At 48.0% G+C, this 13,836-nt stretch overlaps 1 protein-coding gene across 1 annotated transcript in view; it reads right to left on the minus strand.

Moving 5' to 3' along the window:
• Positions 1 to 13,836, minus strand: part of AOPEP (aminopeptidase O (putative)) — a gene marked incomplete at its 5' end in the record, with an annotated part of 246,495 nt that overhangs the window by 4,458 nt on the left and 228,201 nt on the right. The window contains one exon of the mRNA XM_080931953.1: positions 1,020 to 1,106. Coding sequence (XP_080788079.1) covers positions 1,020 to 1,106 — 87 coding nt within the window. The remainder of the gene's footprint in view (positions 1 to 1,019; positions 1,107 to 13,836) is intronic.

Genomic DNA, 13,836 nt, shown 5'->3' on the forward strand with positions numbered 1-13,836 from the left:
AACATTTTATAAAAAAAAAAAGAAAAGAAAAGAAATGCTACCAAGGCTTGAATTCGCACTGTGCCAACATTAAAAACAGTCAATTACATTCCACAAGTTCTGCCTGCTTTCTTGTTCTTTGGAGCTTCCCAAGCGTCATACTCTGCTTCAAAGGCAGCTTAAGATAAAAACTCAGTGTTGGCTTCCAAAGTGCTTTCCTGCAAGGGCTGAGGAGAGGAGGCCCACAGACAGTGGGCAGTATGGCTATTCCACTGAGCTGCTCTTAGCTGTTCCTGTCTGTGTTCGCAAACAATTCTTACTCCATTGTGCAAATGTGACATTTCTGCTGCAAAAAAGTCACATCCTTTTCTTTATGGGGGTAACCAGCCCTCACTTTGCTGACTGACCCTGTCCTTAGACTCTGTCAAAAGTCCTTTTGTCCACCACAGCCCACTTTCCATCCCACTCAAAGTGGCTCTAGTCCATCGGCCCACAGTTTGCACACAGGCTGGCCAGAGGCACAGGCTAGGGTACATGTCATCATGATGTACAAAAAGTCAGAGGAGGCACCCTGAGTGATGACCCCAAAATGTGCCACAGACCAGAGAGGTAGCATATGAGGTTACGGACACCACACACATTGAGATTTGAGGCTGGACTGCTTCCTAGGACATTCTTAACGGGAGGAAAAACACAGGCTAGGTAGAGTCTGGCATGGCATGGTGTGAATTCCCAACAGGTGATTCAAGATTCTCCCAGATGATTCACACATGTACTGTGCTTGCAATTAGAGCCTCTGCACACTGGATGGACCCATGGTGTTGCTAAGCAATGGCCTTGGACTGAGGGTTCTAGGGTGAGCTCACCTAATGCCTCATTCTATCCACAGCCAGAGCAGAGCATGGGGTTCTGTGAGGACGCTGAGGTCCTCAGATGTTAACTAGCCCTTCAAAGGCTTTGAAATTCTCAGGTATTTGTTCTGATAGGGACGAGAACTTGGGATGGTGGCCAGTTTCCACCTCTTGGAAGATCACACTCACCTGATCCTCCTGCAGGAACTTCTCGACCTGATCGTATGCCTTTGTGTACTTGTGCTTAATAACCAGTTCACACCATCGATGGCGAACCTGGGGAAACAAGACAGGAAACCTGGTAAGCAATGCTCCTCTGCCAAGGGAGCGTGAGGATAAAGAAGCTCTGTGTTGCAATTTCACCACCAAAGCCTGGGGCACTTCTGCAGGTAGTATGGCCGAATGGGCATTTGCATTGCATTTCTTCCTGAAAGAGAGGACTAAACTCTGGAGCGCAAGCCAGGTCCGTCCGCCGGCGGTAGTAGAAAGCACATGAAGGTCCAGGCAGCAGCTTCACGGTGCCCCACACAGCTGTGCACAGCTAATGGGTTAAGTGCAGACAGGGATGGAGGTCAGGCTCAGTGTTACCAGTTTTGACAATTAAAACACAGTGTGTAGGAAGATGCCAACTATGAGGTCATACCAAGCCAGGATATCTCTGCTGAGAGTCTGCTCAAATGAGCCATGTGCACCTAATAGAAAGGCATGTTCTTTTCAAAGACTATCCTAAAGGTTTGCCTGCAGGAACTTGCCAGAACCCTCATGCCCTACCTCTTACAGGAACTCACTGTGTGTGAGAGAGACAGCAGTAAAGCCACCAGCCACAAGGGCCTTACAGGGCCACCACTCTGTGTCCAGGCACTTTTTTTCTTAAGATTTATTATTTTATGTACGTTGAACACACTGTTGCTGTCTTCAGATGCACCAGAAGAGGGCATTGGATCCCTCTTCCAATCCTACAAATGGTTGTGAGCCACCATGTGGGTTGCTGGAAATTGAACTCGGGACCTCTGGAAGAGCAGACAGTGCTCTTGACCTCTCTGAGCCATCTCTCCAGCCTGGGAGACACTTTTCTGTAATCCATTTGTGGTCACGAATAAATGTCGACATTTTGGCTAGGCACCGTGTAAATCAGATTTAACAATGCAGAGGATGGGGATGGGGGTGGGAGAGCCCCTAGGAAATCATAAAGAATTAGCTCTCCTGTGCTCCAGCCAGGGGGCAGTACCAGGACAATGGGCATCTGGTCCAAAGATGACTCTGGAACCAAGTGTGCTGTGCACTAGAATCAACAGTCCCTGGGGCTGACTGTACCTCTCCTTTCCTCCCAATTCAAGGTCTTTCCAATGGCCCAGCCACTCCCATAACCTGACAGGAGAACCTCTTGTTGATGAGCTCTGAAAATAAGCACTAGTCAGGAAGCCCTGGTATGACAGTCGCCCAGGGGTCTACTGCTCTGCTACTTGCTTAGGCCCACGGAAAAATCCTCACTTTTCTCAAATGCAAAATACCTGTACCCACTTTTAATAATGGCATGCATACCTGGCTGAAACACGTTAGCTGCTATGACCTTTGTCACTCTAAAAGGGCAAGTTACAGTTCAGAGTTTGAGAGTAGAGAGCTTTAGGAAGCTTCAGGGTTGAGGTTGGGGTGAACAGTGAGACTGGCTGCTCTTTGGGTAGGAGACTTATTCAGTGTTAATGCCATACAGGACAGCAGTGTGGTGGGCCCTGGGGACAGATCAGGCAGAGAGCGCTCTTCAGAGGAAGGGCAGTTTTCACACCATTGATTGCTGGGCAGTCCAAAATCTGTGTATATAGTCAGGATGTCCCTGATTCCAGTGGGCAGAGGGAGGCAGTCTGTTACCCTGGGGCCTGTGTACAGGATCAGCTATGAGGATAGGGAAAACAAGAAGGGACTTCCCAAGTAGCTCCCCTACACCCAAGGCAGGAGGGTCTCACACAGCCTGAGTTGACCCTGAATTTGATGCACAGCCAAGGGTGATCTTGAACTTTTGCACTTCCTGCCTCCACTTTCCTGGTGGCAGGATCCCAAGTGTGAGGAACCTTGTCTGCTTATGCAGCAGTGTATCAAGCCCAGGGCTTCATGCACGCTAGGCAAACATTCTACCCACTGAGCTGCAGCTCTAGTTCCCATTTTCTTTTCTGTGCTTTCCTCTTATTTACACACACAGAAGAAACGGAGCATACACTAGGACCCATTTGTGAGTAGCAAGAGGCCCTGGCGGGTGGGGGCAGGAGGCTCCAGCAGCCCTGCTGGGATATGTGAAAGTTCAGGAGGCCACACCACAGAGGCTCTTTCACAGCATGAAGTCAGCGTTTCCACTTCTCTTACAGTTAGAAACGCTTTATTGTCCTGACTAATGAGAGAGCCTATCTTCTGACCCCTGCAGGCTAACTAACATGGCATCCAGGAAGGACAGACTGTCTCCCCCACCCCACAGAGAGCAGGACAAAACAGCCTTTTATCAGCGAGCGCTACATGCATTTCAGTATTCCAAAGACAGGATGTTTAGAAGACACCAAAGATGCTGCGCCCCAGTCTCCACTCACACGCAAGCACTTTTAGTTTTCTGTTTAGCTCTCGGGGCAACAAAGAACATTTTAGTTTTCTCTTCCAAACTCACAAGTGCCCATGATCTATCCCCTCACAGAACAAAGTTAACACCCACTACCCCAGCGCAGGCACCACCCATGGATGGCTGGGTTGCCTTCCTACAGATCACAGGCTTTGGTGCCCTTCAGAGGTAACAACACACTGACTCAAGTCCCCTCCTAGACTGGCAGAGTCAATACTCCGAAAGCTGGACCACAACACACAGAGGCAGCTTGGTTCCATTTGCATATTCTTTCTCATTTTTAAGTAACTAATTGGTGGATTTTATGGGGTGGCCAACATTAACTTGTCATCCTAAGTTTCCTTAGGTAAAGATAAAGTAGGGGCACACCGCATATGCCGTGATAGTGCTTGGCACTCACCAGGCTGCTGTGGTCACAAGACCCCAGCAGACTCGGGATAAAGCCCATTGTGGGGTATGATGGAACCTGGAAGCTGCCCCCTCCAGCTAGAACCCTGACTCTGAAGTTCCTGTGCAGAGGCTTTGTTCTGGTTTTTCTTACACGATCTAACACAACATAATATGCCCTACACAGATACTGACTCACCACATCCAGTGCACTAGACTGTCTGGATTTGTTCTCCTGAGTAATGAGAGCCCCACCACACCAGAGCTGAAGCAGATGCCCACAGAGGGGCGCTGCCTGTGACAGTGAAGACGGAAGGCAACCTACAAAGCCATGAAACCCAGATGTGCGCTGTCTCCTGCTCTGCTCAGGTGGCTGCTGCAGCACCCCCAGACCAAGCAGTAGGTACCTCTGCATTCTGAGAGACTCAGTTACAAGCGCTCCCATGGTTCCACAAGCCCATCTTGGCTACTCCCAATGCTGGAGTTATCGGTCTGACAAGTGGGGACAGCTTACAGGAGGGACTGTACCAGGTGTAGCAGGGCTATGAGAGAGTGGATGGACAGAGGACACTGTCACAGCAACACATCTAAAGAGGCTGTTTCTAGAAGAGCTGCCAGCCAACAGGGACAGAGAACTGGAGCCCCCCCCCCTCCCCAGGAACCTTGTGAGGGCAGGCTCCATCTTAGAAGGTGGAACCTCTCCTCAGTCTGGTTAGTTAGCAAACTGTTACCTTCTCTTATTGGATCACTGGCTCCCCCTCGAACCCCACCCCCATTTGTCTGTTGGATGCTTTGAGTGTGAGGGGATTAGCTCTTGACTGATCTGTAAACTTTTACAGCAGTCATCTTGACTGCAGCCATGGTGATTTTGCTTCCATTTCTGAATGGTTCTAGTTGAGTTTACTGACTATCCTTCCTATGGTTTTTCATGTCTCTTCCTTTAGTTTTAGCATTTGTGCTTATGTGTGTGCTCCAAATTATCTAGCTGCACACTTTTCTTGGGTTCTCTTAGACATAATTTTGCTGTTTAGCCCAGGTTGATCAAGACTTCCCAAGTTCTGGGATTATAGGTATGACCCAGCACACCTGGAAAACTACACTTTAAACTGTTTTGTCAACTGTTCGTGAAATTGAAATTTAATTACTTAAACAGCCACTAAAATTCAGGTCATCTCAAGTTTTTGCTAAGAATCCCCAGCAAGTCTGGAGTTAGCAAACACTTAGTCTGAAATAGAACCCAGATGGTCAGGCCAGACCAAGATGGCAGAGGCCAAGGAATGGATGGAAACCTGAGTAGGTGGGTAGGGAAAGGCCAATTCAGAGTCAGACCTGGAAATGAAGTCGAGTGACTCCTGCCTCTGTGGTGTCTGTGCTCCAGCTGGACACAGGATGACCAACAGCTTGTTTCTCCTTTGCTTCTGAGCTGAACATACAGAGAACAGACAGTCCTGAGTGGGGCATGGAGAAGGAGGCACAGCTTATAGCCCAGCTGGCCCCTCACTGCCCCAGGCTGAGGGACAAGTGCCGTGTACATGAGCCCACCAAAGACAGGAGGGAGAAGCTGGGTTACCGGAGACTTCCCAGCTGTCATAGTTGATTCTTATGTGATACATGGGTGTGCAACAAAGAGTTGCATGTGGTGCATGCTTCTAATTCCTGTAGTTATGAGGCGGAGGCAGGCAGATTTCTTTTTTTTTTTTAAATGGTTGTTTTAATGTTAGTAGTTAACATATTAAATAAATGTTGTGCCCTGCTATTTTGTGGGGAATTGACCAAACCTAGCCCCTAAAGTGAGGGCCAGAAGAGTGTGGCCTTAGGAGGTAGGGGTGGGCCATGCCTGAGAGATTATACGTAGACACTTCAGGTGACTCTGCATAGTAAATGTGCCTTTTCCTCTTGACTACTGAAAGGTTGACTATGGAGTCTGTGAGACTTTGGACATAGGTATCACATGGGAATGTGTGCCCAGATGACAGGGCAGGACCTCCAAGGTGACTGCTCTCATCCCAGGTGACGGCTGTGAACAAGGGGGGGATGGAGAGACCACACAGCTCAAGACCAACCAGCTCTGGCCATGAGTCTTGGGGGCCTAGATGACCGCTGGAAGAAAGAGACGAGACCTTGGGGTTAGTGCTCACACCACCTCTGGGAAGTACATCCAGGGGCTGAATTCTGGGAATTTCCAAAACCCTTTGTACAGAGGATTGGACCCACGCCAACCCAGCTATGTGGCAATTCTGTGTACAAGGTTTCTGTGAACCAGAAGCTCGCTCTCCCAGAGCCGAAAGGTTCTTCACATGGAAACAGCACAGAGGAACTCTGCCCCTCTGATGTCTGCAGTCTTAAAGCATTGCCACCTAGAGGGGTGCTTCTATTCCTGAACTGTGCCTCAGCTCCAGGGCTACAACCCTGACCACCATCAGGGACCCCCATCTGTAGTATCTCTCCTGGAAACAGCTGACGCCCAGCCCAGCTCTCCCTCCAACCCAAGGCACTGATGTGCGGGCAATTCCTCAGCTCTGACCGGAGGGCCTGACGCAGCCTTTCTGCTCAAGTCCAGATGCAAGGGGCCACTGATCCGCTGGACATTTGGCTTTGCCCCTGAAGATCAGGGCAGGCGTGGCTCCTTACTTACACTGTTATTTACAGAACAGGCTGATGGTCTATGTTGGCCTAGCTTGTACAGTCAAGTATTTCCTCCCCAAACCTACCATGCCAAAAGACATCCAGGCGGGAGTCCCGGGAACCTCGGGGTGCACCCAGCACAACCTGTAAGGTGGCCCTGAGTGCTGGTCTCAATTCCCAAGTCCCATAGCTGTCACTGTACTCCTAACTCCCGTCTCAGCATTCATTCTGAAAGAATTATTAAAGGGGAGAGACTGGGTCTCACTGGCCTGTGGGAATGGTACAAGGGCTGGTCCAGTGCTATGGTAGCCAGGCATGGAGGCAGGGGCGGGCAGGGATAATGCCAGTGAGGACAGAAATAAGCACAGCCAGCAAGAGCAGAGGTGTGTGGGTCTGCCCTGTTTTATGCTCCCACCACAGGCCCAAAGCCATGGGGCTAACCAATCAGGGGCAGGAACCATAGCCTGAGCCAAACGGAACCTGTTCTCTTTACAAACTGATTGATTACCTGAGGCATTTGTTGGACTGACAGCTGCCTGACATAGATTTGTTATGAAGTTTTTCTGTACCAATGTTTTACATGAAGTTACGGCAAGGAGTCAGTCGGACGGCCCCCGCCCATACATACACACACCCAGCTACAGCTGCAACCTAGTGGTCAGTGCCTATTCAACCAGCTCAAGGAGGAACCCAGTCTCCCCAGAGTCTGCTTATTACTATGTTGGCTTAAACTTCCATGTGTAATGATTAGAGAAACCTGGAATCTCACTGTCTACTGACAGAGCAATTTAAATCCTTGAATCATGTTTCTAAGAGTTAGGAAGTTGGTCTCAAATAGAAGCCTTTGGCTCTGTTGCAGAACCAGTGTTGAGGCAGGCCAAGAGGGCCAAGCTGGCTGCTATGTGGCAAGGCTGCAGGGTTCTGTAGCGAGCTGGTGAAAGCAGAACACTTGGCCACTGATCCCACTGGCCTCCAAGTACACCGCCTGCTTGCAGCGCGCTTCTGAGTGGACAGTGCTTCTGCAGATGGAGGAATGCTTTCGGTGACTTTGAAATTATAATGCACAGTTGGAAGCTATAAAATGCTTTGAAGAATACCACCCATCCTATTTATGACAGGAAGGCTCTTTCTTTCTCAGTCCTTTTGATTTTAAAATTTACTGCTAAAGGGGGGGAAAATCTGTCCAGGGAACATGATCTGGGAAGCCCATTAAACCTCATTTGGAGTTTCGTTTTATATCTGTAAACAGAGAGACGAGGGCTTGGGGCTTTTGTAAGTTAATAAGTCTACTCTGCAATAAACAACCCGCTTTTTCAATTTGTGTTCTTAAATTAGATTTACTTGCTTTGGCTCACCGATGGTGAAAGGCACAGCCATTGCAGGGCTATAAGCTGATGGCCAGCTAAGGACTGTTCAGGGTGTCAATGGTAGGTGCTGCCCCACTCTTTCTCCTGGAGAGCAAACCACTGTCAGCTGTGGTGTGTGAGCCACACAAGACTTTCAGCATCTGGTTTACTCTGCTGCTCCTCTCCCTCGCTGCTCCCAAAGGACTGTAACCTGAACGTTACTTTTCCAATAAAGAGAATTAGACCTTACTTCAGTTGCTGCTGTACACGTAGTAAATTCCTAAGCCAGTGTTGGGAGTGACATGTGGAGACTGGGAAGATGGCTCAATGAGTAAAGTTCTTGCCTTGCAAATATGGGGAATGGTGAGCCTGTAATTCCAGCAACTTCGAAGACAGAGACAGAGGCTTCCGGCCAGCCAGCCTAACAGTGAGAAACCCAGTCTTACAAAACAAAATGGATGGCTCCCGAGGAACAGCACCGGAGGCTGACCCAACCCCATGCACGACAATGCACACACGGACATGAAAGAGGGACGTGTCTGTCACTCTGTCCGTGGTGCTACACTGGGTGCCTAGGGTGGTGACCAAGGTCCAACACAAACCAAGTGAGCAGGACACGGCAGTCCCACCTGTGCTTGAAATGTTCCCATGGTGTAGGCACCGACTTTCCTTCCCTGCCGCCCTGTGCACATAGAGCTTCATTTGATGACTTTAACGCCATTAAAGGCTTAGTGCCAGTCAAGAGAGATCTGGATCCCGATGGTTACGGAATCTTTCTCTTCCAAGACTTTACACTCAGCAGTGACACCTTTCAAACTGGCTCTGAAATCAGGAGGTGACAGCACCACTCACTCTCCTCCAGTGACAAGTGGTGCCTAGTCCCTGCTGAAAAGAGGACTTTTGCTGCTGGCAGAAACAGTGGCCCAGCCAGGACAGCTCTGCCTCCCGGGGCAGCAAGGTAGCCCCGCAGGCTGACCACCACGCTCCCTTCCAGCCCCTCCTCAGCCCACAATTCCCTTAAAACAAACAAAACAAAACAAAACAAAACAAAAAAAAAAAAAACAAAACAAAAAAAACTCTGAAGAAAATAGGCCAGAATATGTTCTCCATATTGGGTTTTTGTTTGTGTCTACCCATTTTTAATAGACACTTGACCAACCAGTGTGCTGTAATAATTTACAGTTAATAAAAGTTTCCAGCCTCAGGGACAGAGAACCTGAAAGAAAGAAAGAAAGAAAGAAAGAAAGAAAGAAAGAAAGAAAGAAAGAAAGAAAGAAAGAAAGAAAGAAAAAGAAAAAGAAAGGAAGGAAGGAAGGAAGGAAGGAAGGAAAATCTCTAATTTTGTTATTTTAGATCAGCTTTTTTTTTTCCTAAGCCCTTTATCACAGAAAGAGGAGACTCTTTTCTGTTGCTGGTTCACAGAAAAATTCTATGAACACTGACCCAAGTAACAAGAAAGAAAGCCACCAGAAAAAGTCTGAGCAGTAGTTTCCTTTGAAAATCATGTAAAGACACTGTTACAAACTAAGCACAGGGGAGTAGGAAACAGCCAGAGAGAGGGGCACACGGCCCCTTTTCCACGTCAGAGGTGGCAGGGCTGTAAAACAGGCCTGTCTAACTATTTTAGCTCATGAGCACCTTCCTGACTCTTCATACAGAAGACATGGAGTTGGGTTCTGACATGTGGCCCTTATCTGCCACCTGGGTTTAATCACAACAATCCGGTCCCCCTGTACTGCAAAGATGTGTGCCCACTGCTCTGAACACTGTATCAGTGAGTTGCCAGGTGAGAGACATAGTGATCAAGATGTCCTCAGAGAGTCTCTCTGTGTATACGAGGCTGACCTGGAACTCCAAAATCGCCTCTGCATCTTTGTATTGGGATTAAAGACCAATGCTACCACACCCAACCTTAGTTGCTACCCTGGATACCAGGTCCCTTACAGTCTTTCAACATTCTACATTACTCTCCTGCTTTTATATTCAATCCGAATACTTGTCTTCACAGTTTCCTCTCACAAAAATGTATTCTGACAGTGCTGGTTGGGTTCTTGGCAACTAGGTTCTGTATCACTGTTCCTCGGGGCAGCCATTGGGTCTCCAGCAACTGTAAAGAGGCAGCTGGTGCTGTGGCATTATTTCTGCTCATAGGCCTTGACCTCCTAGGGCAGGGCCATGGGTGCTAAGGCCTTGGGGCAAAGCTTGTGTCACCAACTGCCTCAAACCTAGGGCTGCAGAGGAGAACCACTCCTGGCCTCAGCAGGGTCTGTTTCTGCCTCATCTTGATGAGGCTAGCCAGACTCTGACACAGCCAGCAATGCAGAGAAGGGTGTGTGAGAAATCGCTTGGTTCTCCACAGGCAGTCCACACAGAGGCAGTGCTGCAGACGCTTACAGAGGCCTTCTCTGTGCCCCGCAGCACGGGCTCCATGTTCAGTACCAGCCTACTGCCGTCTTCCCTTCCTCCTCCTCTATCAGAAGAACACAGCTCTCCCAGAGTTCCATTCTCTAAAGCTTTGGGTGGGGTGGAGTGGGCTCCACGTGACTCCTAAACGTCGTCAGCTGTCACACCCTAGGCTGTTACCAAATGTTAGATAATTCAGCATGAGATTTTAAAAGATGCCTTGTCTGAATGTACTGCTACCTTAGAGCAGAATGTTTTAACAGGGACTTTGCTGCTCAGGAAATATCTGGCAATACCTGGGGACATTTGGAGTCCTACAGCGAGAGAGCCCAGAAACAACCTGATAAACCCAACAATTGGGTTGTTCACGTTTTCTTAACAGTTTTCTTGCATGGGTCCTGGTCTTTGTTAACAATTCTGTGAAGAAAGTATTTATGGATTCATTTCAATCCTCAGGAAATCAAGGCTTAGGAACCTTCTCCCAAGTCAACAAACGGGAGGGGTTTGGAGAGCTGGTGAGAGTGTGGATCTCCAACTGAGGGCTCCATCTGCTAGTGCGTCCTGACAATAGCATGCTCCGACACAGCAGTTTCCAAGGAAAACAAAATCAGATATAACGCCCCCTCCCCCAAACAAAGATCTTTCGGCGAGTCTCTGGACCCCTCAGCACTGGTGGTACAGTTGAAACTGTTGTGTGGAGAAGAAAGAGGCCGGGGAGGAGGGAAGCAAATGTCATGTATCAGCACCTGAATGTGGCTCAGTAAGTCCATGTCTGGACCAACACCATGCCCTGGACCTAGAAATCAACCACAAGGTAGTACTTCAGGGATGGACATACACTAGCATTCTGCTTTCTGGCTTTTATTTTGAAACAGGGTCTGTGAACTGTGCTGACTTGGAATGTGCTATGCAGACCTCAGACTGTACCTGTGATGACCTCCGGCGTGCTGGGATGAAAGTGTACCGCGGTACCCAACTACGCAGCCCAAGCTGGCTGGGAACTTGTCCTGATGTTCCTGCCCTTATGTGCCGATGATGACAGGCTTCCTTTCACATTACAGAGCTTCCCACTTTGTACACACACACAAACACACACAAACGATTTTTTTTTAATCCAGAAAACACAAACAGAAAAATGTTGAAGACACTTTAGCCCAAGGTATGTCCCACTCTAAAATGTTCAGGGTGGCCCTCACATACAAGTTGTCTGACGTGAGCTGAGGGCTGAGTCAAAAGGAGGGATGTGCACTGCATTTTGTCATGAGGGGCGTGGCCCGCTGGAGCCACAGGTTGCGCAGGTTCCCTTCTCAACCACACGTCTTCAGGCCAGTAAGAGGGACGGGAGGGCAGCCTTTCAGTGGGTCTTAGAAACATTCTCGCCATAATCAGATTCCTTATTCAACACCAAAATCAGAGTTTAACCGTGACCTGCACAGAACAGTGGAAGCCTCTGGGGAGGCTCAGCACATAACCCTGCTATAGAAATCTCTTTGACCATCTTTCAAGTGTCTCCTACATATTCTATATCTGAGAACCCTGACAACTCCATGAAACTTGCTTGCTTGCTCAGTCATTGGGAAATAGTGAAAACCCCAAGATTGTTTCCACCAGGGAACAACTCTTTCTCCTGTGGAATGTCTCTCAAGTGGAAGTAGCTAATGGTTCAACTTCAGTTCTGCTGCCTAGTCACCAGAAGGCACACTTAAAATTTGAAGTTTCTAGAAAACAACATAGTTGCTGAAAATCTGGTTGATTTTTGGATTCAAAGTGACATTTCACAGGAACTTCAGTACAAGAAAAGCCTCAAGCATAAGAAACGGCAGTCACACTAACGACGGAGCCCGACAGAGCCGTGAGCACAAAGCCGTTGCTTGGTTCCAAGTCCCTAGTGTAGAATCCTCAATCTGCAGCCCCAGCAGGGGCTGTGATATGTACTGTGAGAAGAGACCAGGAGCAGGGTCGTTGGGAGTCCAACTAAAGACCCAGGTTAAGTTTATCACAGCTTTCCCTGGCTTACAGCAACATTCACCCATGTGTGAATTCCCCGGTGTGGGGCTTTTTGTTGTGTGTACTTGCCTCAACAGCAAAGTTGAAGAGTTACTGGAGGAACCATCTGGCATGAACTATGAACTCTCTGGTCCTTTACAGATATTTGCTGGCCACTATCCTGACATGTGCTAAGTCTATACATCTTTCTGGTCTTGCGTAGCCCCCTCCTCTTGTCTTTAATGTTGCTTCCTCTGAGGGGCCTTTCTTGAATACTTGGTTTAGAGATGTCTGTCCTGTGTCACCCCTTCACAGCTCTTGTCTGACAAATACAAGCTTCCTAAGGGTAAGGCCTGACCTGCATGCACCATTTCTTTCTCAGTGTGTAGATACGTGTAAATGCCACAGTCAGATCATGAGGTCGTAAAGGAAGCCAGGATACATTTAGTCCACCTGGACACCAAGGATCACAGCAGAACCAAGTGTCCTACCTTTGGACAGTAAGATATAGTTTGTGATATTTACAGAAAAGTGAGATACCTACTTCCTTCTCAAAGGTTTAAGGAATGATACACAGTAACTGTATCAGGCTGTAAGGTAAGACAGGATGTGTGACATGTCAACAGGAAGAAGGGGATTGGAGCCTTGTGGCTTCCTGGTATCAAGGGACAGGTGCTCAGCATCTGCTCTGACCCTCCCACCTAGTCAGTGCTGGCTGGCAGGAGCCTCATCTCCAGTGGGATCCAACCCCGTCAAAACACACAACCCTTTGCCTATAAATAGCACGGTCTTTCAAACACTAATTAAAAATAAGTCTGGCATTTGGAGTCTCTGATAAGCAAAGGGGCTGAGAGCAGAAACACACAAATTTGGTCTATACATGGGTGGTAAAGGGTGCCAGTGTCTCCCCATGGACTTTTCCCCTCTGCCCCTAAACCTATGGACTTGGAAAAAGTGTAACAAAGTCCATCTTCCCAATAAGCTACTAAGGGGTTGTTTGTCAGTATAAGCCACTTTACTAACTCTGAAAGCCACTATAATGTTTCACATAAGCCAACTGGTCTAAAATAGAAGTTCAAAACTAGACTGTAATGAGCAGAGAGCCTGAACACACCTTGTACCTGAGCACAGCCGACTCAGGAGGGCCAAGTCTCCAGGGGCTGCTGGACTGCAGTGCACAGAGAGCTCTGGGCTGAGGCTCCTTATGTTCTCTGCATTTAAGAGTTTTGTGTCAAAGACCATTTCTCTTTGAACTTTTTCTTATGATGATTAAATACATTAAATATTTATGATTTTATATTTTTTCAAACCTGGAATCCATCTAGAATCTGTACTGTGTTCTTAATAAACTAAAATATATTAAGGCCCACATCATACAGCATTGCCACAACCATCCAAATTTACTTTTTAAACCATGGCTGCTAGATTCCTTTTTCATTTCCTTTACACATGGCTTCTTTCTTGTCCTGGCTGAATGCAACCGAGCCGCTCCCACACATCTGAGCTGAGTTTCCTTAATGAACAAGGGAAAGGCGGTACCACCAGAGCACAAAATGATCCGCCCAAGCCTTAATTCAAAAAACTCCACCCTGTAGCTCAAGCTTTGGGGGACTTGTATCTGTCTTTATAATTTACATAGTAGGATGAGAAAACGTGGGCC

The sequence above is a fragment of the Micromys minutus genome (assembly GCF_963924665.1).
Source record: "Micromys minutus genome assembly, chromosome: 1".
Taxonomy (NCBI): Eukaryota; Metazoa; Chordata; class Mammalia; order Rodentia; family Muridae; genus Micromys; species Micromys minutus.